The sequence below is a fragment of the Acipenser ruthenus genome, chromosome 42 (assembly GCF_902713425.1).
Source record: "Acipenser ruthenus chromosome 42, fAciRut3.2 maternal haplotype, whole genome shotgun sequence".
NCBI classification, from domain to species: domain Eukaryota; kingdom Metazoa; phylum Chordata; class Actinopteri; order Acipenseriformes; family Acipenseridae; genus Acipenser; species Acipenser ruthenus.
Genome location: NC_081230.1, coordinates 7,113,601 through 7,138,786, shown reverse-complemented (window position 1 = coordinate 7,138,786; position 25,186 = coordinate 7,113,601). Strand labels below are relative to the sequence as shown.

At 41.6% G+C, this 25,186-nt stretch overlaps 2 protein-coding genes and 4 non-coding genes across 22 annotated transcripts; all 6 read right to left on the bottom strand.

The window, feature by feature from the left end:
* Nucleotides 1-1,619: 1,619 nt before the first annotated feature.
* On the bottom strand, nucleotides 1,620-7,767 carry LOC117401102 (prostaglandin E synthase 3-like). Its single transcript, XM_059011550.1, has 8 exons — nucleotides 7,568-7,767; nucleotides 4,477-4,590; nucleotides 3,983-4,052; nucleotides 3,676-3,774; nucleotides 3,253-3,342; nucleotides 2,763-2,822; nucleotides 2,173-2,200; nucleotides 1,620-1,984 (listed from the first exon to the last, which is right to left on the bottom strand). Coding segments are annotated over exons 1-8 (483 nt in total). The 5' UTR covers nucleotides 7,570-7,767; the 3' UTR covers nucleotides 1,620-1,964.
* A 3,152-nt stretch (nucleotides 7,768-10,919) lies between these two features.
* LOC117966910 (nascent polypeptide-associated complex subunit alpha) lies at nucleotides 10,920-24,518 on the bottom strand. Of its 17 annotated transcripts, none has more exons than XM_059011412.1 (12): nucleotides 24,387-24,518; nucleotides 23,015-23,086; nucleotides 20,896-21,072; nucleotides 19,655-19,831; nucleotides 17,711-17,791; nucleotides 15,334-15,603; nucleotides 14,093-14,172; nucleotides 13,521-13,598; nucleotides 13,020-13,166; nucleotides 12,286-12,414; nucleotides 11,797-11,919; nucleotides 10,920-11,054 (listed from the first exon to the last, which is right to left on the bottom strand). In XM_059011412.1, exons 2-12 carry the CDS (start codon nucleotides 23,082-23,084, stop codon nucleotides 11,040-11,042), a joined length of 1,347 nt encoding a protein of 448 aa, XP_058867395.1. In that variant the 5' UTR covers nucleotides 23,085-23,086; nucleotides 24,387-24,518; the 3' UTR covers nucleotides 10,920-11,039. The 17 variants fall into 17 exon arrangements, with proteins under 17 accessions (XP_058867395.1, XP_058867396.1, XP_058867402.1 ...); XM_059011413.1 differs by having other exon boundaries at nucleotides 15,334-15,573; XM_059011419.1 differs by lacking the exon at nucleotides 15,334-15,603.
* On the bottom strand, nucleotides 11,191-11,262 carry LOC117401164 (small nucleolar RNA SNORD59). The gene has a single exon (XR_004544318.2). It is a non-coding gene; the product is annotated as a small nucleolar RNA SNORD59 (small nucleolar RNA).
* On the bottom strand, nucleotides 12,025-12,099 carry LOC117401162 (small nucleolar RNA SNORD59). Its single transcript, XR_004544316.3, has one exon. It is a non-coding gene; the product is annotated as a small nucleolar RNA SNORD59 (small nucleolar RNA).
* LOC117401163 (small nucleolar RNA SNORD59) lies at nucleotides 12,910-12,985 on the bottom strand. Its single transcript, XR_004544317.3, has one exon. It is a non-coding gene; the product is annotated as a small nucleolar RNA SNORD59 (small nucleolar RNA).
* LOC117401161 (small nucleolar RNA SNORD59) lies at nucleotides 13,338-13,413 on the bottom strand. The gene has a single exon (XR_004544315.1). It is a non-coding gene; the product is annotated as a small nucleolar RNA SNORD59 (small nucleolar RNA).
* Nucleotides 24,519-25,186: the final 668 nt, after the last annotated feature.

The following is a 25,186-nucleotide window of genomic DNA, read 5'->3' as shown; positions in this document are numbered from 1 at the left end:
GAACATACCCCTCAGCTGATACAGGAATCCACTTTACAGGGAGACTCAAAAATTAGATGGAAATTGAGCTGCTCCATTAGCCCCTAGCAAGGACCTCTGCTGCTTGTGTTGGATCTGTGGACAGCTGACATCTCCCTCTCGAGTCCTGTTTACCAGTAGATGTCAGTACATGAGCAGACAGACAGATAACTGTAACTTACACATGCACACGCATTGTGTTATTGTGCTCCAGTGCCAGCGCCATCAAAATCTTCATGGACCCCTTTTATAAATAACTTGTTTTGACCCCAAAACAGACAGGTCGCAAAAATAGAAGCATGTATGTTGGAGTGGAGTTCAAACACTACTTTTACTGCCTTTTTGTAGTGTTCATAAAACATATTTGATAAAATCCTATATATTTAAAAAAGAAGTGTCTTGATTGATGATTTTCTCCCCAAATAAGCACAGAACAGACTAATTGAGTATTAGGTTCAAAACTTTTGTTTTTTTTTTAAAGAAATGGTTTATGATTATGCAAGCCACACCCCTTGCCTAACAATGATGCTGTAAAAAAACTGTTACATTAGGTAATCTAAGACTAGTGCTAATCGGGGCACGTGAAACCAACCATGAATGTCTACTGCAACAGCAATTGTAAAAATTGTAAGTAGGAATACAAAAGAGAATATGCGAGTCTCAGACAGTTTATTAGAAAGATGTAGACATCAAAAAAAAAATACCCACTGCATTCAACATAAACTGAAGTTCTTCAACCGACAGGTTGACATACATACTAAGAATAGTATTTTTTTTTTTTTTTTTTTTTAATCACACTTGTATTCGTATTCTGACAGTGCAAATACAATTTGGTCATCTAAATGTATATATAGTTCACTTTTTCAAGAGACAGAAGCAACACATACACAGCTGTAGTTACTCCTCTAAACAGTTGTGTAGGTCCGAGGGTCAAACAAATACCAAATGTACAGGCTTCATTATTGAGCTTCAAAATGTTTTTTTTTTTTTTGTTGGAAGCAAGAAATGTGCATTGTCAATTTCTCTCAAACTAACTGCATCCTTTTACACTGATATAAAACACAATTTAATACATGGTAACTACTTACAGTAGTTGGGGTTAGTACAATAGTAGCTGATGTAATATTTAAACATGTTTTATGAATTTATTTATATATCTGCTTAATGTTGCATTTAAAACCAATTAACTGGAAAAAAACCCCATCAATTTGCGATGGATATGAAAGCAGGCACCACTACAAAAAAGCCTACTAGAGCAGGATTTAAAATGCCTAAATCCTATATACTAAAATATTTACTAAGAGAATGTGGAAAAGGAAGTCACTCCCTTTATTTGCAATTTTATCACAACACTTAAGAAAAGACTGCCTGTGCCTGAACAACCCAAGACCTTTGTCTTGTATGACGAAAGGATGTGAAAAATTTCAGACAACACCATGAACGAATGCTACTGGAACGTCAAACCATTGAATTGATTCTATAAATTTGTGAAATCCTTTAGTTCATTTCTTTTTTGTTTTTGATAAATCAGATGTCAGAACAACCCCAGACAATTTAAATATATTACCCAAGTGATAGTGAATAGTAAAAAGAACAATTGGTTTATTTTTTTTTTTGTACACTTCATGTCAAACCTTTTAACACACCTTTCACCATAGCCATTGCTTGTGTTGTTTTTAAACAAATAACTATACATTATGAAAAGTCTGGTAATATTTCATGCATAAACAAAACATGTAAGTACAGCACTGTCCATGGAGTTAAGACAGGCCAGTACAATGGTACGCATCAACCCTCAGTGAAGCCTTTTATACTGGGTGAGAATGGCTTTGAAAGATGCAAAAAACAAACAGTCTTGTACAGCTACCAACTCAAATCTATTTTTTTTTTTTCTTTACAGTTGTGATAATTCTTCTTTCCAGCTGTATAAGTATTCCTGTTTTTCTTTACTCCAGATCTGGCATTTCTAAAAAAACAAAAAAAAAAAACAAGAAAGAGTTAATGGAGAAGGAAAATAATTGATAAAATGGAAAAACACTATTATAGGCATGCAGTTATAATACAACCCAGAATGAAACAAGGATCACATAAATTAGACGCAATCTGTATTTAGAAGCTTTTAGACATGAAACCAGAATAAATATTTCAGCTTACTTTCATCGTCACTATCAGCCGATTCCTCCTGAAGTTGGGGGGGGGGGGGGGGGGGGGGGGGAGATAAAAATAAAAACATTTAACATTAAATGAAACCTAAATGGAAAACTGAATTTTGCAACAAACCTACACTGGTTAAAACAAGATTGGGTAGGCACGTTTTAAAAAAATGCACAGGATCTCATGAATAGTTCTGAATAGAGCCGTCTTTATCCTACAGTACATGCCCTCTATAGCTCATGGGAATCTTGAAACTTAAACAGACTTAAAATGTCAAGCAGTCTAAAGCGCAAAATAAAATGTAAGCAACAACTACTCATACACTGACAATTTTTCCAGTTCATAAAAGCATTCACATTCTCATCAGCAGTTACTACCTGTAGTTAACTGTTGCTGCAGCTGATGATCTAGATAATGACTGTTGGTGTCAGATATTAATTTAAATCAGCATACATGAAACTATTCAAGTAGTCCTACGAGTTACAAGAAAATACAGCACCACCTGCAGTCTTTTTTACGTTTCCAAAATCATTAAGTATTTTGCCATTTACACATCGTTACAGGATCTAAAAAAATAAACTGTTGCTTACATCCTCTGCTCCATCAACGTCTGGCAAATCATCTTCACCACCTCCCATATTGTTCATCATCTGTCAAAAAGATTACATTGAGTTGCATGCAAGTAACACTCCCACCAAGGATCTACACGCCATACTATAGGCGTCTGTACCATGAAAAAATACATCAACATTACTTATCACAGCATGCATCTTATTCTAAAAATCAGACAAGCTCATCAGTTCTCTATATCGTATCTGATATCTTCATGCCTAATATTTCCCACATAAAGCAGAACACCCTAGTTTTACCCTCCCATCCAATAAATAGGACCTCCCAGCTGTGGTACTAGCTGAATACTTGACCACATGACTGAGTGAGCACCACTACTTTTAATAGTCTAGCTGTTCCTCGGCAGTTTCTCCACGGGCCCAACCCTGCTCAGCACTTGCAAATGTAATCCGATCAGAACACAAAACATTTAAAATGATCCATTCTAATCCTCCAGCCAGCATTTCTTACATCTGAGAAGCGATCAAAGCTGGACGCTTCTTCATCTGAATCATCTTCCCAGTCTTTCCAGTTATTGAAATCAACACTGAGCCAGTTCAGCTGTGGATACATAACAAAAAAAGGTGCATCCAATATTTAGGACAAAATACAGCTCTACATATGAGAACTGAAAACCATTAGGGTCAGGAGTTAAATACACAAAACTCGTCACAGTGGCTGCACTTGTATATGTGCAAACAGTTATGTAATGGACAACTCAACACTAGCAATACTCAGGTAATCGTTACTATAAATGATCATGTATTGTAAGTAATATTCAACATTCACCTCCTCTAACTGCTTACTATGCTGTGAAGACTAATGGTCCCTACACTAGTACAGAATTCAACTGGTTGCTTGCTTTTACTTTCTACTATTCTCTGTACAACCAACCTTTGCCTTGTCTTTTGTGACTCGAGGCCACGACTTGCCGGCTTCTGCTTTCCGTAAACAACACAAAACAGATCTGTCAGTACGCTTGTGTTTGGATACCTGAAGAAAAATAAAAAACAAAACGAGATCAAAACAGCTCAGAAGACATGCTCCCGTTTTAAGTTTACAATCAATTAAAATGCTGTAAAGAGTGACAATAATTCATCCAACAGCACTCATTGTCTGAAGTATGTTTCTCTAAATAAAAAGAACCAGGTACACAATGTGAATGTGTTGCAGGAAATGGTGCATCACCCAGTATACTTACATTTGGATCAACTGCATCAAAAAGGTCAACTTCATTTAGATATTTAACATTATCTACTCCTCCAAGACAACTGCAAAGAAAAACGAAAGGACATGTTACTGCATTGTACACTGTATAGGAAACCATAAATGTGTTATACCTTACAAGGGAAGTGAAAACTGCACCAGTAAAAAACAAATATAACTTGGCACATGTCAATCAGGTATCAGAAGCCTTCTTTATTATTATTATTATTATTATTTATTTCTTAGCAGACGCCCTTATCCAGGGCGACTTACAATTGTTACAAGATATCACATTATACATTATTTCACATTATACAGATCTCACCTTATATTTACATACTATTACCCATTTATACAGTTGGGTTTTTACTGGAGCAATCTAGGTAAAGTACCGAGTACAGAATGCAAGACGTTTACTGTACGTTGTATGTGTGTGTGTGCGCGCGTGTAATTTATATAACTGATGAAACAAGAAAGGAATGAGCTTACCTGAAACTAAGCTTTGAGTTTTCAAAATTAACTTTGACATCTTTACTGTCTTCAACACAAAACTCAATAAAGACTGAGTCCCTTCTGTCATACCACTTTCCAGTAGCTGGCTGCCTAGAAATCAAAAGCACAAGTCAAAATAAAATAGAAACATACATTTTATATACAAGGTGTTATGAGAGACTTTCAATGCAAAAGAGGCTTGGATTGAGCTCCACTGTGTTTGCAGAGGAATCACACTGACTGCTTAGGACACATTCCAGGGTGACTGGAGTAAGTTCAGCATTAATGTTAGTCAAGTGTACTTGCGTAGAGAACATAGTTTAAAAGCGCAAGACTTCAGTTGCAATTTTCCAGGCATCATTTTGAACTCCCAACCTGAGGAAGAAGGTATTACTCACACGAATGAATATTCAACCACATTAATATATACACAGAACAACATGATCTAAAATGGAGGCCAATAATAAAATGTTGAACTTTCAAGGTGAAGTATGCGAACCAAACCTTCTGCTTCTAGGACCTGTCATACTTCATGTGGTGACTGGGGCACAAGTCTACAGCACCTTGCATGCCAAGCAATAGAACAGAAGAGAAAAGCTGAAAAATGTGATGCATGCATATTCGTTTTGCTTGCAGTGCCACAGGCACATAGCAATAGGGATGCCGAGAAGCCCATTTGGTTATACTGGTATACTCGTGTGAAATCCAACTGCCACTCGAATGCAAAAAGAGTTGAACCCGTTTTAAATTGTTACACATGGCTAAAAGCAACTAGAAACGGGAGACTGAACAAAAACAAAGCATCCACTGGGACAAAATGTAATGGCAACATGGTTTGTACATTTGAAATCGATCTAATATTAGAAACTAACTAAAAGTGTGCGGTTTCTATATTCAAGAAATGTAATCAAATGACTGCAATATGGAAGGCCAGCTCACCAGCATGCAGGGATATAATGTAAATATTCGGTAACTATTGCAAATTACGTCCGAGATATTAGGTGCTGACACTGTGGTGGTGGCGTCACCTTTGTGGCATAAAAGGATTTATCTTGTACAATATCTACCAAGTATAAAGCAAATAACTCAAAGCGTTGCGTCTTATCCAGAAACCAAAAAGTCACATGACCCCCAATATGGCAGCCATCTTAGGGTACTGTTAGATTTTCGCAATGAGTTTACTGAAAATCAGAATCTGGCAGCGGATATGGTTTACGAAATATTAGCAGTAGGTACACAGAAAAACATACAAGCTCCCCCTCTCGAGGACGTTTAATGACTACCCAAGTTCCCCATTACTGCACTGTGAAATGCATCACCTGCACATGTAATTGCATTCATCTACTGGCAGCACAGTCCAAGAAAATATGCTGTTACTTCTTGCGCAGCTAATAAAATAATTCGGCTGCACTGTGCCGTGATTATTGTAAAGCTTTTTGAACAATATGACAACAGGAAAAACATGATCTATATATATATATAATTTATTTTTTTACAAACAAAAAAGTAGTATCTCAAAACTCAAGATGGAAACCACAGACTAGTGTAACAAATAAGTTCAATGGATCTGGCAGCTATTAAAACACACAGTCCACCTGGGTGGGTTTTTATTTATTTATTTTAAATGTGTGTTCAGCAGGTTTAACACTATTAGGTTGCCTGTGCTTGCAACATATGGCACACTGATGGTCTCACACCAAAGAATTCTAAACTCAGGTGATATCCATGACTGAGATCAGAATAATTAACTATCACCTATATTTTCACTCCTATTATTGGATTCATACAATATGAATGAGGTCACCTTGAAGGGAAAAATATTAAACATAACTCCAATTTGTGAATATCAATTTCATTAACTATGCTGCAAGGTTTATTTCATGTTTTAGCCCTTACACTTCCAAAGGTTTATTCTATGATGTTTTAAAGCAGGACTGACCTCTGTTTATGGGTTATTAAGAGTTCAGTTCTGTCTAGAAATACATCACGTATTATTTATCAATTCAAGGTACCAAGGTATAGCATATTAAAAGCTAAATACTGTGGATATCAACCACTAACAAAAGCCAAATGCACACTTCTGTTATGTAGATTATTAAGAGCCCTTCAGAAATTAAACAATCGCAGGCAATCAATTTGATTATGTACTATCTATCGTCTAAGTTTAAGTGTTAAACGGTGTATTTTAAATCATTTTAACTACATCCACGTACACAAATCAAACGCAATGAGGACGGGCCGTGGTTTTGGCCAATGAGCACCTGTACGTGTGACAGTCAGCAAGAAACAGGTAGTCTCATAATTGATCTAAAATAGCGATTTTTAATATGCTAACTAATCTAAAGTAACTCACGTTTATTTATTTATATATATATATATATATATATATATATATATATATATATAATTTATTATTATTTTTAAACCATGCCCATCACGTTTCATGTTGAAGTTTATCGCCCTTCACAAAATCCAAAACAATCACTTAACTGTGAAGGGCTTAATAAAATATGTACACTTCTGTTATGCAGATTAAGAACCCTTCAGAAATTAAACAATCGCTTGCAATCAATTTGATTACGAATGCAAAATGTGCGGCCGTCATTACAGACACACACGAGTAACACCACTCTTACATTTTCATAACTATGTTGCACATATTTTTTTTAAAAAACTATAAGATTGTGTTTATCCAATTTCTTAAACATCTGATTCACTGTAAAAACAAAATGATATATGAAAGCCTGTGCGGATCTCTGTCGGAATTTAAGAAACCGGTACCGAGGTATCGACATGGCTACCAAAAACCAATGTACAGTCCTCATACGGAAAAACTGCTGCGTATATAATTCTCAGCACATAAATCGACCTCGAAGCCTCCACAATATTATCTATTTAGCAACACTTATTCGTGAACAAAAAAAAAAAAAAAGTGCGGCCTATCGCGCTGTTTCTCCCTCTGAAATCCGCCTCACTAACGTGTGACCGACAATCTCTTTCATAGCTTAAGCCTGCACTTTCTAAAGAAGAAAAAACACACACACACATAAAAAGGCGGGTTTAAAAATGAATGTCCGACCCCACTTACATCTCGGTTACTATTTTGGGATTGTTTTGTGAACGGTTCTGCAGTGAAGTCGGCGTCGCCCCGGTTGTTTATTTGAATGAAGAGAAAAGCCGAGCACGAGCACTTCTCCTCGCGTGTCTCTGTCCTCGCTTCTCGCCCAGTGACGCAGCTCGTTCGACGCTTCTAGAGCGCTCGAGAATCTCTCATACCGAAAGCAAAGGCGGTTCGACGCGCGCCCTCTCCCCCTCCTCCCCTCGTGCTGGGTGCCATGGTTACGAGGGTACGGTTAAGAGCGCAGAGGTGCTCATGAAACTGACGCGCTGTCTTCGCCATGTTGGCTCCACGATCTCTATAGTTTACGACACAATGCCGCCCTGTGTCGGAGCCACAATGGCGTCGCTTCAATAACCTTATTTACAGGAGCTGTAGTTTTCTTTCTGTTTCTTTCACTTCAGCTGGTATCATTGGTATTCTTTAACCAATGTAGCCGCGCTATTCAGCCAGCGTCACTGTTTATCGAACCAGCACGACCAGTTAAAAGCTATTAGCTGTTCATCTGTCTCTAGACTGGTCTAACTTTTCTGTAACGACGAGCTGGATCTATGCACTTGCAGGTAGAGACTAAACTGAGCAGCTTTGTTTGATGTGGCTGCACTGTATATCACACAGCCGCTGTATCTTGCCCTGTCACGCACAGACTCTGAGGTGCTTCAGTGCAAAACATGCGCTGTACACGCCGTACTATATCAACGAAGCAATAGACATTTAAAAACAAAGTATATTTAAATGCAATGTGAATTCTTGTCTTTCACGTGAGATTGCTAACATGTCTCTCAAAGTGTGACTTGCAAAGGTCCGCAGTGAATGGCAACTTCCTTAAAAAAGGGATTCTCGTATTTAAACGCCCTCACTCTCTCTGCTGAAATCCACGCAGTCATTACATTATGGAGGCTTTTGTACCGTTCTGTGCTGCATACACACTTTTATTCTGTAGATCAGCTACTATTGCTAATCACGTAAATACAAATAAAATACGTTTTTACTGTGACAGGCATCGAAATAATAACTGGAATCTGTCTGTGCGAATAAAACACCTAATCGTTTGAAACCTCAAGTCTGTGATCGTGCCTGGAGCTGTCGAGTCATCAACGCATGTAGACGCTGTCTCTTTCGATCATTGTTAATATCTAAAGCCTTGCTCTAGGGTACAGCAGCAGTGTCCCCCACCTGGGATTGAACCCACGACCCATCTGCTGCACTATTAATGTGATTGTGCCAAATCGTGTGCTGTGGTTTTGTGAAGTGGGGGGCTATGTTCAGATAAACTTATTTCACTCCACCTGATATTCATTCAGACCCAGACAGGCTTATATGTGTGATACAAATGCTAGTGTATTATTTATTTTAAACATGCAAAACTACCTTCTCAGTCTTTTTTTTTTTAATTTAGTGTCCAATTATAATTGAATCCTTTTTTTCATTTTGCATTAGTACCAGCTCTGGTCACTGTGAACTACAAACTGTGATAAAGCAACACTTATAGCCATGTCATTTTCTATTTAGGTCGTTGCTAGAGTCTGGCTTTAAGGTACTCAGAATTAAACAAGCCTCAAACTCAGAAGCTGTAAAGTTTATTTATTTTTTCACTTTAATGCACAATCCAGCTAAAGGAGGCATCTCTCCTCTATAAAAAAAACTGCATTATATAAATATCATAGGTTATTACAGCCTGCTTAAATTATTCTCAAAACAGTTATGTCAAAGTATTCTTCAAGCATAATTTCCTTCAGAACCCAACCTCCTTATGAATCTGATTTCAGAATGGAGGCATTTTAAATTAAAACATGTATTAAATTAAAAGGGTCCTTTCGAACATGTATATGGTTTCTTGTATGACCAGAAAATGACACCAAACTATTCTTCTTTTGCATGTGTTTGGGAAAGGGAGGGAACAATAACCAAAAATAAAAGCATCAAGATCCAAGCGTGTTGTAACTTTTAGGTGGAGGGAAGTAAAGGGAATCCAGGTCACTGGATCCGGGTGCCAACAGCACATTTATTCGGCAGTTGTAGGATTCAGGCCACACATAGCCAGGTCCCACGGGCTCCTTTCCCATAACATACATATTACAGGGTCAGACGCTTTACCAGTAGCGTCAGGTTATTATCATAACCATGGATCCCTGAAATAGAAATGTAACCATTACCGAATGGGTATTTACCTCCTAAAGACCCAACGCCTGAATAAAATACATCAAAGCTGCTAGCATAGCCTGTGACGCACTCTTGTCCCGACCCCGAGGACATAAACGGACTGCACACACAGATCTCAGATGCACCCTGGAATAAAGCCCACGAAGCAGCCATGCCCCTGAAGGAATGGACAGTGAGCTTTCTGGAGGAGGCAAGCTGGCCAGCTCATAGGCAGTCCTGACTGCGTCTGCTATCCAGTTGGACAGCCTCTGCTTAGACAGGGCTTGACGACAACAGGGACGTCCCAGAGCAGACAAAACATTACTCAGACTGCCTCCAACTTTTCGTCCTGTCAAAGTACTACGCCAGGGCACGCACTGGGCGGAGCGTATGGAGCTGCAGCTCCCCGTTAGACTGGAAGGAAGCCTCCAGTTCCACAGACTGGTTGACATGGAATGCCGAGATTGTCTTCGGCTAAAGGCAGGATTGGTACAGAGCGTAACCTTTGTCCTGGCCTCTGTAAAAATCAAGCAGGCTCTCGCTATGGAGAACGCCTGCATCTCACTCACCCGCTTTGTAGAGGCGATAGCAAACAGTCGCTAGACCGATATTTCAGCTTGGCTGAATGCATGGACTCAAATGAAGGCCTCAAGAGTGCACAAGGCCACAGCGGGATGTAACAAACAGGCTGTAGTACACAATATACGTGTAATAAATGAATTGGTGTAAATAAATTAGAAAATAAATTATGCAAAATATAATACATGAAAATTATACAGTAAAATAGTGACAAGTACTTATGAGATAGGCTCCTCCTGTCAGTTCTTGAAAGGAAAAATGGCAACGAGGTCTGTGTGTGCAGTCCATTTGTCTTCGGGGGCTGGGTTACAGGCTATGCTAGCAGCTTTGATATATATTTATTCAGGTCTTTAGGAGGCAAATACCCATTCTGTAATGGCTACAAACCCATGTTATTCTGGATAATCCCCAGAGGCGCATCCACACTGTTCAAAGCTCTCTGCGCTTCTTTCCTACTCTCGCTAGCTGTGCAAATGCGCATTAGCCAGCGACGTCATCACGCAGTATCAGAGCTAATGACGCACCTTAAAAAAAGCATACAAATCCTTAAAAAGGATCATTACAATGTGATGGGAACACAAAGAAACACAGACCAGGATGGTTCCATCTCATCATTCCACAACTTTATTTAAATCGCCTCAGTATAAATTGTACAAATGTTATTTGTAGCTACAACAGCAAGACCTCAAATAACCCACAGCTCTCTCTCCTTCTCAGATGTTTACATCGTCAACTCCTGCAAGAGAAAACAGAGAAACATTTTTTACAGGATACATTCAGAGGAATGCTGTACAAAATCCAAAAACGTTTTCTGCAACACTTTACAGCTCTTCAAGTGAAAAGCTTTTTCAATATTGCATATTCTCAATTTTCCTTCTCAGGACAGATAGTTTGGCTTCATGAAACTCAGAAGAACGAAAGTATGTTAAAATCATCATCGAAGGAAAAGAGGAATATAGCTATTATTGAGGAGGGATCTTTCAAAGAATTTCATTACTTAATCTCAAGCTGTCTCAGTCTTCCCTTTGTCAATTAGCACTGCTGCGGTAGTGCTATCCACTGCGGTTCAGGACATTTTCAAATCTACCACGCCACACTTTGATTTTCCACATGATCTATCCAATTCAATGAGGACTGTGGATTCGTCAGAGAAACTACAGTAGACACGTGCTCAAAACATTTCATTGTTTCAAAAGACTGAACACATTTGAATCATGTACAGATTACATCTGGATAATTTCACTCGACTACAAATCAATTAAAACACACCCTGCCCACCAGGGCTGTCATCAATTCCCATCCATCCCCAGCTTCTGATACTCAAGTGTGCCTTTAGTATAGATCTCTGTCATTGTGAGTTAATAAAACCAATGGTGTTTGAGCTATTGACGGAAACTGTGCATGCCAGGATTGGTAAAATAGTACCAAGACCAGCAGCACCTAGTAACTGGACTAACAGACGCCCCAATTACTCTTACCATAATAGCATTAACAATATCGTTGTTGTTGTTCTTTAGTGCCCGGACAGCCTTCGCTCGAGACACGTTCGCCTGCGACATTACCAGCTCGATGTCCTTGATCTCAACACCGGTCTCATCAATCTGAAGAGGAAATTAGAGGGTTACATTGTTAATTAATTACAAATAAATGAAGCAAAGTCACTTCCAGCATAGCGTGCTGTATCAGACTGTGCCCGCCACCCCCTCTCTTCTCAGGACAGATAGTTTGTCTTCAGTAGACTCAGAAGAACGAAAGTCATACTGTTTAATCATCACAGAAGAATACATCGAAAAGCTCAGACTGATGCACCATTTTAATAAGTTTAGCTAGAGAGTTTGTCGCAATGCACAGATGGCTTTACATGCATCTGCAACATGTTCATGAGTGAAAACTACGCGATGGCGTGTTTGCTACACCAAACTCTGCACGCGTGTTAAACGGCTGGGAGCAGCAGGCAGCCTGCTTACCTCTTCCTCTTCGCTCTCCTCCTGTACGGTAGGAGTCTGTGTGTTTTCTTGGATGTTTGAAACTGCTTCTCCCTGGACCTTGAATTTCTCTGCGGCTGCCAGCTGTGCCTGCTGGGAGAGATCTTCAATCTGGGAAGGAAACAAAAAAAAAGCATGGCGAGAATTTCCAACACAAGGTGAAAGAAGTTAAATTACAGACAAGCACGTCCCTCTGTCTGGACACTGCTTCATAACCATCGAAAGAGCTCAGAAGAGGACACTCATACACAACAGTACCACATAAACAGTTTCAAATCACACACATTCAATAGTAACAAATTAGGGCAACGTAAATGTGAACTAGTTCAAATATTTTCACGTTTTGGTAGGTTGTTCACATAACTAATGCAAGTCTCAGACATGTTTAAGTGTACTCGTTTATGTGCACTTCATACTGTCTGTACCAGGGTTTTAACAATGTAGATTAGAAGTCACAATTTCTGAATGCAAAACCTCTCAATGCGCGAGATGATCCCTTGATTGTATTTCTTTGTGCAAACAGAACATACACGGTACTAAAACTGTGTAAATAATTAATGAATCAGCTGTCAAATTTCTTGACCGAAGACAATGTTCCCCACTTTCCCTTCTCAGGACAGATAGTTTGTCTTCAGTAGACTCAGAAGAACGAAAGTCATACTGTTTAAATCATCATCGAAGGAAAAGCGGAGCTCTTTAAAATGCAGAGGGCTTACCTTGGCCTCTCCGAACACGATGTAGGTGTCCGACGCGGGACTCTTGTAGACGTCTGGTTTCGTGATGACAAACAAGATGTTCTTTGATTTCCTGATAGTGACCCTGGTTACCCCTGTGACTTGGCGAAGCCCCAGTTTGGACATGGCCTGGAGAAACAGAAACAAAAAGTCTAAACCTCATCTACAGCTTTCATTTATATTCAACTTTGTGCAAAAGACAGGTGGCACGTCTTCCGTCACGAGCAAGGATCTTAATCTTGAACGACCGCAATGTTAACCATCAAGGTGATTTTCTGTCTTTTCTATAATCTCACTTTCCCTTCTCAGGACAGATGGTTTGGCTTCATCAGACTCAGAAGAACGAAAGTCATACTGTTGAACTCATCACTGAAGGAAAAGGAGACATCTTTCGTAATTCAAAAACGCTTTACAAAAAAATGCCTTCACAAAAAGGTTAGTCTACAACTTGCCCACGAAGCCAGCGCTCGTGCAAAATCTTACCTTCCGTGCTTTCTTTTCACTTCGGCTCTGTTTTGCTTTGCTGACTGGTTCTTCGTCAATTTCGGCAGCTGCAGCAAGCTGAGAAAACAGTCATTCATTAGGATGAAAAAAAAAAAGTCACCAAAGACATGCGAGGTATATACAATGTATTTTAATTGTGCAAGTATCTTTTTAACTGGTGGCAACTCAAACCATCTATACTGGTTTGCCTTGCATGTAAAAATAGCATACCATACAACAAATGTCTGCTGCAAATTAAGTATTTCTTTGAAAAAAAAAAAAAAACAGAACGCAATCTGCATTTGTCATGATACATTTAGACTTAACTTTTGCAGTTAACAACTTATTAAAAATGTGTGCAACCAACAGGTCTTTTTCCAAGTAGGATGACAAGACAAGTAAGTTTTACCTTGGTACTAACAAAAAAAAAAAATTGGTTAGACAAATGCAAATAACAGAACGATCTAAACTAAGATCACACAGCTATCATAATCCGCAGTGGACTCAAAAAATGCATTTGATGTGTCCAAACGCAGTAAAACTGAGCCAAGAATCTTCCGTCATTCCCTTACCTGTGCCTGCTGCGTGTGTGCGGAGTCCTGTTCCTCAAGATCAGGCACTGATTCGTCACTGTCGGACTCCGTGCCAGAGCCTGCAATTCAACAAAAAGGAAATGCATTTTAATACACTTTGTTTCTACACGTTAGGGTCCCAACAGAAACATAACCCATGATCAATGAGGTCCACCGGGGGTCAACAAAACGCATCAAATTGTAGGAGAAGCATTTCAATGGGTTTTTGTTTAACCAATTACAATGAACCCCAAGCAGACAGGATCATACTTCTACTTGGGATCCTAACAAAACACAAGCTGAACTACCAGGGAACCAGCAATATTCTTGTAGCATTTGATTTAAAGACTGATTAAACCATTATTAACACACTAGGAAGGAGACATCCATGTTTATTAGGTTTTCAACTTTTCTGCACAGAACATTAAAATGTGACCTGACATTTTTAACCTGCGTTCGTGTCACCTCACAAGGAAAGGAGTCAATAAAAATGAAAAGATAAAAAGCATACCTTGAGATCCCCTTTTTACCTCAAACCCGGCACACACATTTCTGCTGTTACACAGAACACCCTTTTTAAAAAGCACAGACCCACACTTTAGTAACAATGGTGGCAACACAGAAACAGGCACGGATAAAACTACAGAACAATTAAAACACATACAAAGCACGGTGTCAAATAAACCAAGCTATTACACCATTCAGCAAACAAGAAATCCTACATTATTAATGTGATTAGAATACAATCCCTTACCAAAAAAAAGTGCATTTGCTATACATCTTTGTATAAAAACCTCTACATTGTTAACATGCAAAACAGTTCAAGTGCAATACACAGGATCTAATTCACACCATTTAGTGCACTTTTTGCCATCAGCAAAATGCCGTGATTGTAGGGCTAGATCAGGGCCAGGCAACTCCAGTCTTACTGCTGCAGACGGCTCTACTTGCACAAAAAACACCACACCAATCTGAACTGACCACCAAGCATTAGATGGGCATGGAGTGCAGGTATGAGACATGCTCGTCACAGGGTAATGTGCTGATCCCTGATCACTACATATGGAGAATGAGAGAGGACTATCCGGGTTTTATCAGGAGGGACTGGAGTTGTCTGCCATTTATTGGAACAGGTTACAGCAAGTAACGGGTTAGTGTTGAGAATAAAAATAAATAAAAAAATAAACACACAGCATGGAGGGAAGATGCCATGCGCATTTAGAAACGAGACAGAATTATACCCTTGTCATTCTTGATCACAGGCTCCTGCTTGGCGGGAGCTTTAACCGGGGCTGGTTTGGGGGTGGCAGGAGCAGCAGCTTTGGGCATCTCTACCAGGATGGGGGGCTGGAAGTCAATCTCGGGGGTTGGCTCTTCGGGGGGAATAAGGGGTGGCAGGTCTTCATCGTCATCCACGACAGCAGCAACAGCAGCAGGAGGAGGAGGAAGAGTAGATGTAGGAGCTGGGGCAGGTTTGGGGGCTGGAGGGGGGGCAGAAGACGGAGCTTTTTCTGCAGCAGATGGAGATGAAGATGGCTTAGGACTCTGGGAAGAGGAGGGGGCGGCAGGCACTGCAGCCGCCACAGGAGGTTGAGGCAGGACAGGGGCAGAGGAGGAAAGAGGAGGAGGAGCAGCAGGGAAGACAGGAGCAGGGGCAACAACAGCAGGAGCAGCAGTGCAAGGCTGGGCCACAGCCACTGCCTTTTTGGAGGCAGGCTTCTCCTTGGGTGCAGGGCTAGCCTCCTTAGCAGGCGGGGGAGTTGGCGCAAACTTGACCTCCTTAACTTTGGTCTCTTTTGGAACCACCTTCGGGGGTTCGGGATGGGAGGCGGCAGCTAGCTCAGGGGTTACAGGGCTGGCTTTCGGAGGAGTGGTTTTACCTTCGGGTTTGGAGGCAGGCTTGGGATCAGCAGGCGCAGCTACAGCAGCAGGTGCCAGCTCAGATGCTTGTTGCTGGGGCGTAGCAGCCGCAGAAGGCTTAGATTCAGTTGGGGCTACATTTGAGCTGGGGGTGGCAGGGGCGGTTTTGGGAAGACCAGAGGCAACAGCTGCAGCAAAGGAAATTGGAGGAGGTGCAGCAGACTGGGTAGTAAGCTTAAATTGGGTGGGTGCTGGAGCAACCTTGGACAGGATAGGGGCAGGTATATCAGCCTTGGACGGGGCAGGGGTAGGTGCATCAGCCTTGGACGGGGCAGGGGTAGGTGCATCAGCCTTGGACCGGGCAGGGGTAGGTGCATCAGCCTTGGACGGGGCAGAGGTAGGTGCATCAGCCTTGGACGGGGCAGGGGTAGGTGCATCAGCCTTGGACGGGGCAGGGGTAGGTGCATCAGCCTTGGACGGGGCAGGGGTAGGTGCATCAGCCTTGGACGGGGCAGGGGTAGGTGCATCAGCCTTGGACGGGGCAGGGGTAGGTGCATCAGCCTTGGACGGGGCAGGGGTAGGTGCATCAGCCTTGGACGGGGCAGGGGTAGGTGCATCAGCCTTGGACGGGGCAGGGGTAGGGGTAGGTGCATCAGCCTTGGACGGGGCAGGGGTAGGTGCATCAGCCTTGGACGGGGCAGGGGCAGGTGTATCAGCCTCAGAGGGGACAGGCGTATCAGCCTTGGACGGGGCAGGGGTAGGCATATCAGCCTTGGCTTTAGCTGGACATTTTGGTAGAGCTACTTCCTGGGCAGCAGGGAGATGAATTACCTCCTTCTCTGGGGTGGCTGGATCCACCGCCTCTTCTGGCTTGGCTTTGGCAGCTTTTGAGGCTTGCTGCTGGGCTGCCTTTGCCCCACCTTTCTTGGATTTGCCTTGTTTGCCCGCATGGACCACTTTGGGGGGAGGACCAGGTTTGTCTCCCTGGTCTGGGGTAGGGACTGCAGACTGGGGGCTTGCAGAGGTCAGGGGGGAGCAGGGGGGCGTAGAGCGAGGGAGGGAGGCAGATTTCGGGGAGGATGGAGACGAGGCAGAAGCAGACAGGGACGGAGAGTTCGGTTTGGCGACAGGCACAGGCTTGGAAGAAGGCAGAGGAGAAGGAGTAGACTTATTTCCTTTTGCTTTTTTAGCTTTTGGGCCGGCAGAAGTGCTAGCAGCTACAGAGCGAGGAGGAGTGGCAGAGACTTTCTTGGAAGCAGCAGAGGAACCAGAGGGAGGAGCGGCTAAAGAAAATAAAGGGTGTGAAAGTTTGACTTGAGAGAAACACTAAAAATACAGATGAAATAGCGGGGGAGGAAAGACAAACCCAAGCTTGAACCCATGCATGTTTAGAACACATAATCGATGCAGAAATCAGTTAGAAATCTACTAGAACCTTCAGTTAGTTCAGCTCATATGAGTTGGAGTTGTTTCTAAAATAATTTATTACTGTACAGTATTTTAGTTGTACACTTTTTGAAATTCAAAATTACTGAATGGGAAAGTTACCCGAACAAACCAAAAGATTAACACACAATCATACTGGAACCTGGCACTGGCAACTAATAGATAAACTAAGGTTCTTCATAAAGACCTGAAGAGTCTAAATGAAAGCCTAAAATGTTCATTCTACTTCAGGTTAACACAGTGTTGTATATAGGTTAATAGGGCACTGCACACCACAGACTGTTAGTGAGTTAGGGGGTCATTTCAATCTACCTGGCTCCGTCTCTGCATCATCAGTGACCATAGGTGCTGCAGCATCAGCAGCAGCAGGGGGCGCTGCAGGCTGAGCCGGAGCTGAATACAGTAAATCAGAGTAACAGTATTACAATATCCCATTTTACTAGGATGCTTCCAAGACATGTATGTATCCACACCAAAGTTTGCTTGGTACACAGCGAATTGAACTTTTAAAATCGCATGTTGTGCAACACAAAAATTAACCACCAAGCCAAAAAAAAAAAAAAAAAAAAAAAAAAAGCACTGAAGATTCTGAATGGTGAGAGGTTAAGTGTCTAGATTCTAGCTACCACTGCAAACGTTAGCTGAGAAACACCATTTACTACTTTTCCATTTGGAAAGAATCACTCAGGGATGTGTTCTGGATCCAATCCTATTGGGTTTTGTGTTGAATGACTTTCAGGTAACTGCTACTGGTATGTCCAAAAGCTGAAGCTTGTTATTTTTACTTTTTGTATTTACGTAATTAAGGCACCTTTGATCACGAACAGTGCTAATCTCAAGTCTTCCTTTGACAGGCACTGACCATATGTTTGCAATATCCTCTGAATGATCAGGGATTGCAGAAGCATAGGGCAAGTCATTCTGAACCACAGTGATCCAAACAAATTGAACCAGGTCCCAAAGCCAGCTCCAAACGGAAACAGTTGCTACCTGAATCACTTATTGGAAGCCAGCAACACCCCCACCCCTCCCGACACTGTTAAAGCCCTGTTATAGCTCATAGTGAATCATAGGACGCCAACACCCCAGTTACTGAGTGCATCAATGCCTGATCAACACCAAAGAAAACCGCAAGCTCAGCTAGAACGCACATTTACACAACTGACTTTGGGCTGTGTGCTCAGACTGACTTATACTGAACAATAGCAGAACAACGGAAGCCTCTCAGTCATTGATAAAGCAAAGCTGTATAAACATGTAACGATTTTTTTTTTTTTTTTTTAAGTACTTATACCGTGCTTAAAACATCAATGAAAAACGTGTCGGAGTGGAGGGGTGGTGCCGATGTGAGCTTTTCAACTTGAAAACGGATTTTTATTATTTCAGTTTTAGAAAAATAGCTTTGCAGAAAAAAAAGAGTCCACTCTTACAAATAGCTTTATATTCTGGACAGCTGTTTGAAACAGAAGAAAACGAGGAGGTTCATCTGCCAAGTGTGTAAACTTGCTACCGAACGAGCATAAACACACTAAACTACTGGAAACAATTAAACAAGAAGCAAAACACATTCGTACAACAAGAGTCTCTAAATCTCCACAAGTCCACAGCTGGGTTTCTGTTCAATGTAAACCCATTAAACACCAGCTAGTGACACTGCCTGTCCAGTCTTGAAAGTTTTGGTCAGCACCTCATTGGTGCACAATGTGTTTTTAGGCTGCACAGGTCAGTTTACAAGCACTTTTGTACAGTACTGGTATATTTTAGGATTTGGTTTTAATCTTTGAGGATGTAGGTAACGGTTGTGTGCACGAGTGCCTAGTCTGCTCCACATTGAACAGAAATAAAACTGCACTGCAAAATCTAAAATCTGTGCTTCAACGGCTGTCAACGGTGCAGTTTCTATTTGAACCAGCACAAACAATTTATATGCGCTTTGCCTTGCATACACAAGATATATGTAGTTCTTAGTCTGCATGCAGAATTAGGGTTTTGCATTTTAAAGTCTGAAGGTTTAAACCAGCTTTCATCTTTAGAAAGGATCTATAATGTCTTGGTCAAATAAAAGACATCAGGATTGTCCCAAATGTTTTTCATGGCTTAAAACAGAAACCTGAAATGTTGGCGGTTGGACTGAAATCGACTCGCGTGAAAGGAGACAGAATTCCGGTGTCAGCGACGCTCAACTCAGACACAAAGCACATTCAGAAGGCAGGGGACAGAGGCGGGCACGCTTCTACTAACTAGTACCCAACCCACCTGAAGGTTCCTGGGCAGTCAGAGCCGGGGCAGCAGGGCCTGAATCGGCCTCAGTCTGGGAAGCCTCGCTCGCCACCTCAGGGTTGGCCCCCTCAGGAGGGCTCTCTGTGGCGGCCTCTTTAATCGTTTCTGTTGCTTCCGTCACTGGGGCAGGGGAGCTGCTCACTTCCCCCGAGGCTGGGAGGAGTCACGGCAATGACATCATAATTATCAGCTGTTATACTCTCGGTCCGCCTCCCACAAGAACCCGTGCTACCCACTCACTCTGCATTCCCCGCTCTGTGTACGCCATCACCATGTGGGGCATGACACCGCGTTTAACACTGACAGGACAGTGTGGGTGTGCAGCGGCCCTTTTCAGCTACAGACAAAGCTGTCAAACAACCGAGGGTTTTATAAGACAAGGCAGTCTTCTACAACAAGTGGTCTTTTGACACACACAAGTTTAACCTGCGATTTTTTTAAATTACTTAAGTCAAACCTTAAGCCTTGTTTTCCCCACTAGAGCACATTTAAAAAAACAGATAAACACATTTTTTTAGGTTTATACCAATAAGGGCAGATGGAATTCTTAAGCTCAATACCACACACCCACTGTAAGTAGTTCCTGGAGTGCTCAAGTGACTAAAGCGTGCTGCATGAAACAAGTGTACCATTTTAAAACAGGTGTATTACCAAAGCCTGCGATTAACTGCTTCCCACCTATCAATCCTCGCTTCCCCTAAAATGATCATGCAGTGCCCACAGCCAGTGGACTACAATTCGTGGTCAGTGACGCTCAACTGAGACACAAAACACATTTAGAAGGCAGGAGAGAGAGAGAGAGAGAGAGAAAGAAAGAAAGAAAGGAGAGGGAGACGGGTACACTTCTGCTAACTAGTCAACAGCCCAGTTTTTATTTGAACCAGAATTTATATGCACTTTGCCTTGCATACACAAGATATTTGTAGTTCTTAGTCTAGGGAACTAGGGTTTTGCATTTTAAAGTCTGAAGGTTTAAACCAGCTTTCACCTTTAGAAAGGATCTATAATGTCTTGGTCAAATAAAAGACATCAGGATTGTCCCAAATGTTTTTCATGGCTTAAAACAGAAACCTGAACTGTTGGCGGTTGGACTGAAATCGACTCGCGTGAAAGGAGACAGAATTCCGGTGTCAGCGACGCTCAACTCAGACACAAAGCACATTCAGAAGGCAGGGGACAGAGGCGGGCACGCTTCTACTAACTAGTACCCAACCCACCTGAAGGCTCCTGGGCAGTCAGAGCCGGGGCAGCAGGGCCTGAATCGGCCTCAGTCTGGGGAGCCTCGCTCGCCACCTCAGGGCTCTCCACCTCAGGAGGGCTCTCTGTGGAGGCCTCTTTAGTTGTTTCTGTTGCTTCCGTCACTGGGGCAGGGGAGCTGCTCACTTCCCCCGAGGCTGGGAGGAGTCACAGCAATTATATTATCATTACCATCAGCTGCTGAACTCTCAGTCCACCTCCTAGAATAACCCAAACTACCCGCTCACCCAGCGCTGTGTAAGCCTTCACCATGCCAAACACCGACAGGAAGGTGTGTGTGTGTGGCATCCCTTTTCAGCAGGCAAAGCTGTCAAACAAACACCCTTTGTCCAGACTGGTCTAACACAGGAGGCTGCCTGCAAGAGGTTTAAATTCATGACCACATTTTTTCACAGGATGCTGTAATAGAGGCGGTCTTCTACAACAGGTGTTCTTTTGACACACACGTTTCTCAAGTAGTTCCTGGAGTGCTCGAGTGACTACAGCATGCTGCATGAAACAAGTGTACCGTTTTAAAACAGGTGTATTACCAAAGCCTGCAATTAACTGCTTCCCACCTATCAATCCTTGCTTCCCCTAAAATGATCATGCAGTGCCCAGAGCCACTGGTATTAGGTGCCACTTTCAGCAAAGCCGTGTCCCCTTTGTCAGTATTGAAGCTTAACACAGTATGCTCCACCACCACTACGTACAACACATTGCTATTAGTTTTCTACACTTGGCGGTCACAGCTACACATACCTCACATCTTCTGTGTATGTCTGCAACACACATGTGTCACACTGGCTAGAGCGCAACAGTGAATACATGACATGCATACTGGTATAATAACTGGTCCTCTTACTGGGGAAGTTGAAACTGCTTCAGAAAAACGTAATAAAATAGGATTCCCAAATATCTTTTAATACTGAATGATGCTTTAATTGCTTTGTGTAAAAAAAAAAAAAAACAGGTGTATAAGAAATTGTACTTCGTACATCATATCCCTTAACTTACTACAATACCCAAAGATAAAATGTAATACACATTCTTAAGACTGGCCCCTTGAGTGAACTCCTTAGTATGGTTCCGAATAAGGCGACGCAAAACCTCAGTTAGCGTGCTTCTAAGCACAGCCTAGGTTGACCCATTTCAATCACCATGCAAAAAAAGTGAAAACCATCCAAGTGTGCTCCATGTCAAAGGCGCATGCAATAAGGTTACCACTTATTAAAGTTGGTGCATTTGTTAGTACCGGTGTACCTTACAACCCAGTGGTCATTCAACAGTGCATGTCAGTGTGTGTGGAGGGGGTCCTGAAATTCCCATAACAATTAAATAAATTAATCGTTTGGTTATGACAGAGGGCATATGAAGCACTAACTTTACCAAGGCAGAAATCCCATTGAAGAATAGGTGAACTCTAAACAAAAAAGAAAACCTCACTATCCTTGGCTTCCTGTGTAGCATGACATTAGCTTTGTGGCGGGGCACCAAAACAAAAAAATATCATGCCGTCTGTATTTAGTACAAGGAAAAATACAGGTTTTTCAGTGGGGGGGGACATATGGACGCAATTCAAATTTGACCTATTCTTGCATCAAGCCATTACAATACACAAATCATCTGCCCTGGCAACTATAGACATGACTGCCAACAGCTGACCAAAACAGCCAGCAAACTTTTTAGCAGCTGTGGATTCAATTTAGATACGGCTGTTTCTAATGGGGGAGCTAGATGTCAAATTGATTGAGAAAGGGCTTTTAAAATAAAGAAATGAGATTCACCTTGAATAACAGATCAACGTGTGCCTACGAGTTTTTTGGCGTGTTCAGTGGCTCTCAACTTTGTTCCACCAAAGCCTTTCTTAATATCAGCATTATCAGTCAGGTCTACCAAAGAACCACCACGGGTTACAGAACATCTCAGGAGTGGATGCGTTCACGGCAATACATTTAAAAGCAATGCAGATCTGAAATGCTAATAGTCGATTCTCTCTGCGGACCAGAGTTGAGAGCTACTGATCCAAAGGGCTGATTCCAGGACCCCTCCCTGCCAGTGTGCGTGCGTGCGTGTGTGTGTGAGGAGAGCTATACAAACCTGTCTCAGCCTGAGGCTGATGCATCTCTTGTTCCGTTGCTGGAACGGTTTCTGTGGCTTCACCAGGCATTGCTGTGGAAACAAATAATAACATTTAAAATAAATTAAAAAAAACACACAACAGCAACACAATCAAATATAAATACGAGCCATTCCCCTAGAAATGCTGACCCCTACTAAAGTTACACAACTCCTGTTTAATTTTATCTTTGAGGCAACCAACATGGTTTGTACTGGCACTGTATCAAATAACAGTTACAGCTTCACTGTAGAATAACTCACTACTTTTTGTATGTTTTTGGGAACTATTCATATTAGGAGCCAGAACTGGTAACCCCAAAGTGCTGTAGAAAAAAGCCTACATCTACTAAGGCAATGCGAAAGTAAGATCGCCACAATAGCTGTATTTAAAGCACGCTGTAAAAAAGCCGCATGTTTGACACCACTGAGTTAATTATTTCGACGTTACAATGTAGGTTAGTTATAGTTTTCTTTTGGCAGTTCGGATACTACACCACAGTGCACACATTGACAAAACCCGCATAATCTTTACATTTGAACATTTTCATTGTACACTTCAGAACAGAACCAGCCGCGACTACTTTACGGTAATAGTCTTTATTCAATGTAAAATACGTCGGCTTGACACATTCATATTAATCCATGTCTAGGTGAAGCAAAAACTAAAATTCAAACCAGTAAGATGACGAATTTATCCGTTGATAAACAAGGTGGCTATAAATGCACTTCAAATGGAGGCCTCCGACTTCTTGCACAATACAACTCGTCCTGGCATTTCCACACACGATACAGTCCCACGCTTCAATTCAAATCACATGTCTGAGACAGTGGCGACACCCGTGAAGCGTGGAACAAAACCAAAATACACCAACCCGGTGTGTGCCACAGAGACCCGAGGACACACAGTTTCGATAACACAACTCGGTTTATATTTTCGGAGTTATCCGAGCGCCCGAGTTTTGACAGTATTTGAACTCCAGAAACCAGGCGAACTGCAAGCAACACATTGTTATAACCGGCAATCTTTTTTTTTGGTAGTTAACTACATTTTTATTTTCAGTTTTCCACACAGTGTTTCTCCCTTCATTTTCCAGACGCTCTCGCTTGTGCTGTTCACACCGAAGCAGCCTTTTTTTGAAGCAGTTTGTCGTTTCAAAGACCGACCCCCCATTTTGTCCCAGCACTATCTTCTAAAAGGGGGTCGTTTATTACCAAACGGACTCCCAAACCACTGAAATATCGGTATGACTTTGTAGCCGGGACCCTGCGGTTTCTAAAAAGCCGATTTTGAGGTGATTTTGAGAAGTCTGTGATAGAAGATGCGAGTAGATTTTGTGACAGAAACACTCACTGTGTCAGGAGCTCGGATCCAAGATGGCTGAAAGAGAGACGCTGACCTCCGGCTCGTGGGGATGTCGGACCTCCCAAAGCGTTCTGCTTCCGGGTCTGTGAACCTAAAATAAAAGAGGAGCGACGAAGTGTTGAGTTTGTGTCTGAATCCTTATTTGGGGGTAGAATTCAGCCCAGGAGATAGTTTTAATCTTTACAGTTTCCCCCCCCCCCACACCAATGTAACATCATTTTTTTAAATAACGCATTAAAGAAGGTTTTGTTATTCATTATGTTTTGTAGCAAAGCCTTAAACCGTTTGATATAAACATCATAGACACCACCTTTTGTCTGTAAGATTTATTAGATATCAAAAAACAAAATGTTATTATCTGTTTCGGAACTGGCGAGTTATTTATTTGTAATATGGTGTTTTGATATATACATATACAGTATTTTTGTTGATGAAATAATTAGATAAATTGTACTTGCTATGAACGTTGTTTTATTCCTATTGTATTTATGCACACTACGAAATTAATAAAGTTTTATTCTGAAAAAAAAAAGGTTTTGGAACGTTGTTCTTCTAAACCAAAGTTGACATATTCTACTAGTATTATACATACAGCATTTGTTTAATACCCTTCTATATTTCTGTTTTGTTAGAGATTTAATTTATACCCTCAGAGTAAGAAGTAGTTTTTCCAATCCCATAAAGCTAAATGTATAAACTGGCTGGTGAATAAGTGCTGCTTTCTGAGCACACAGAATAGCTAAACTATGGAAGCATGTAGAAAAGTAGACTTTTATACTAGAATACAT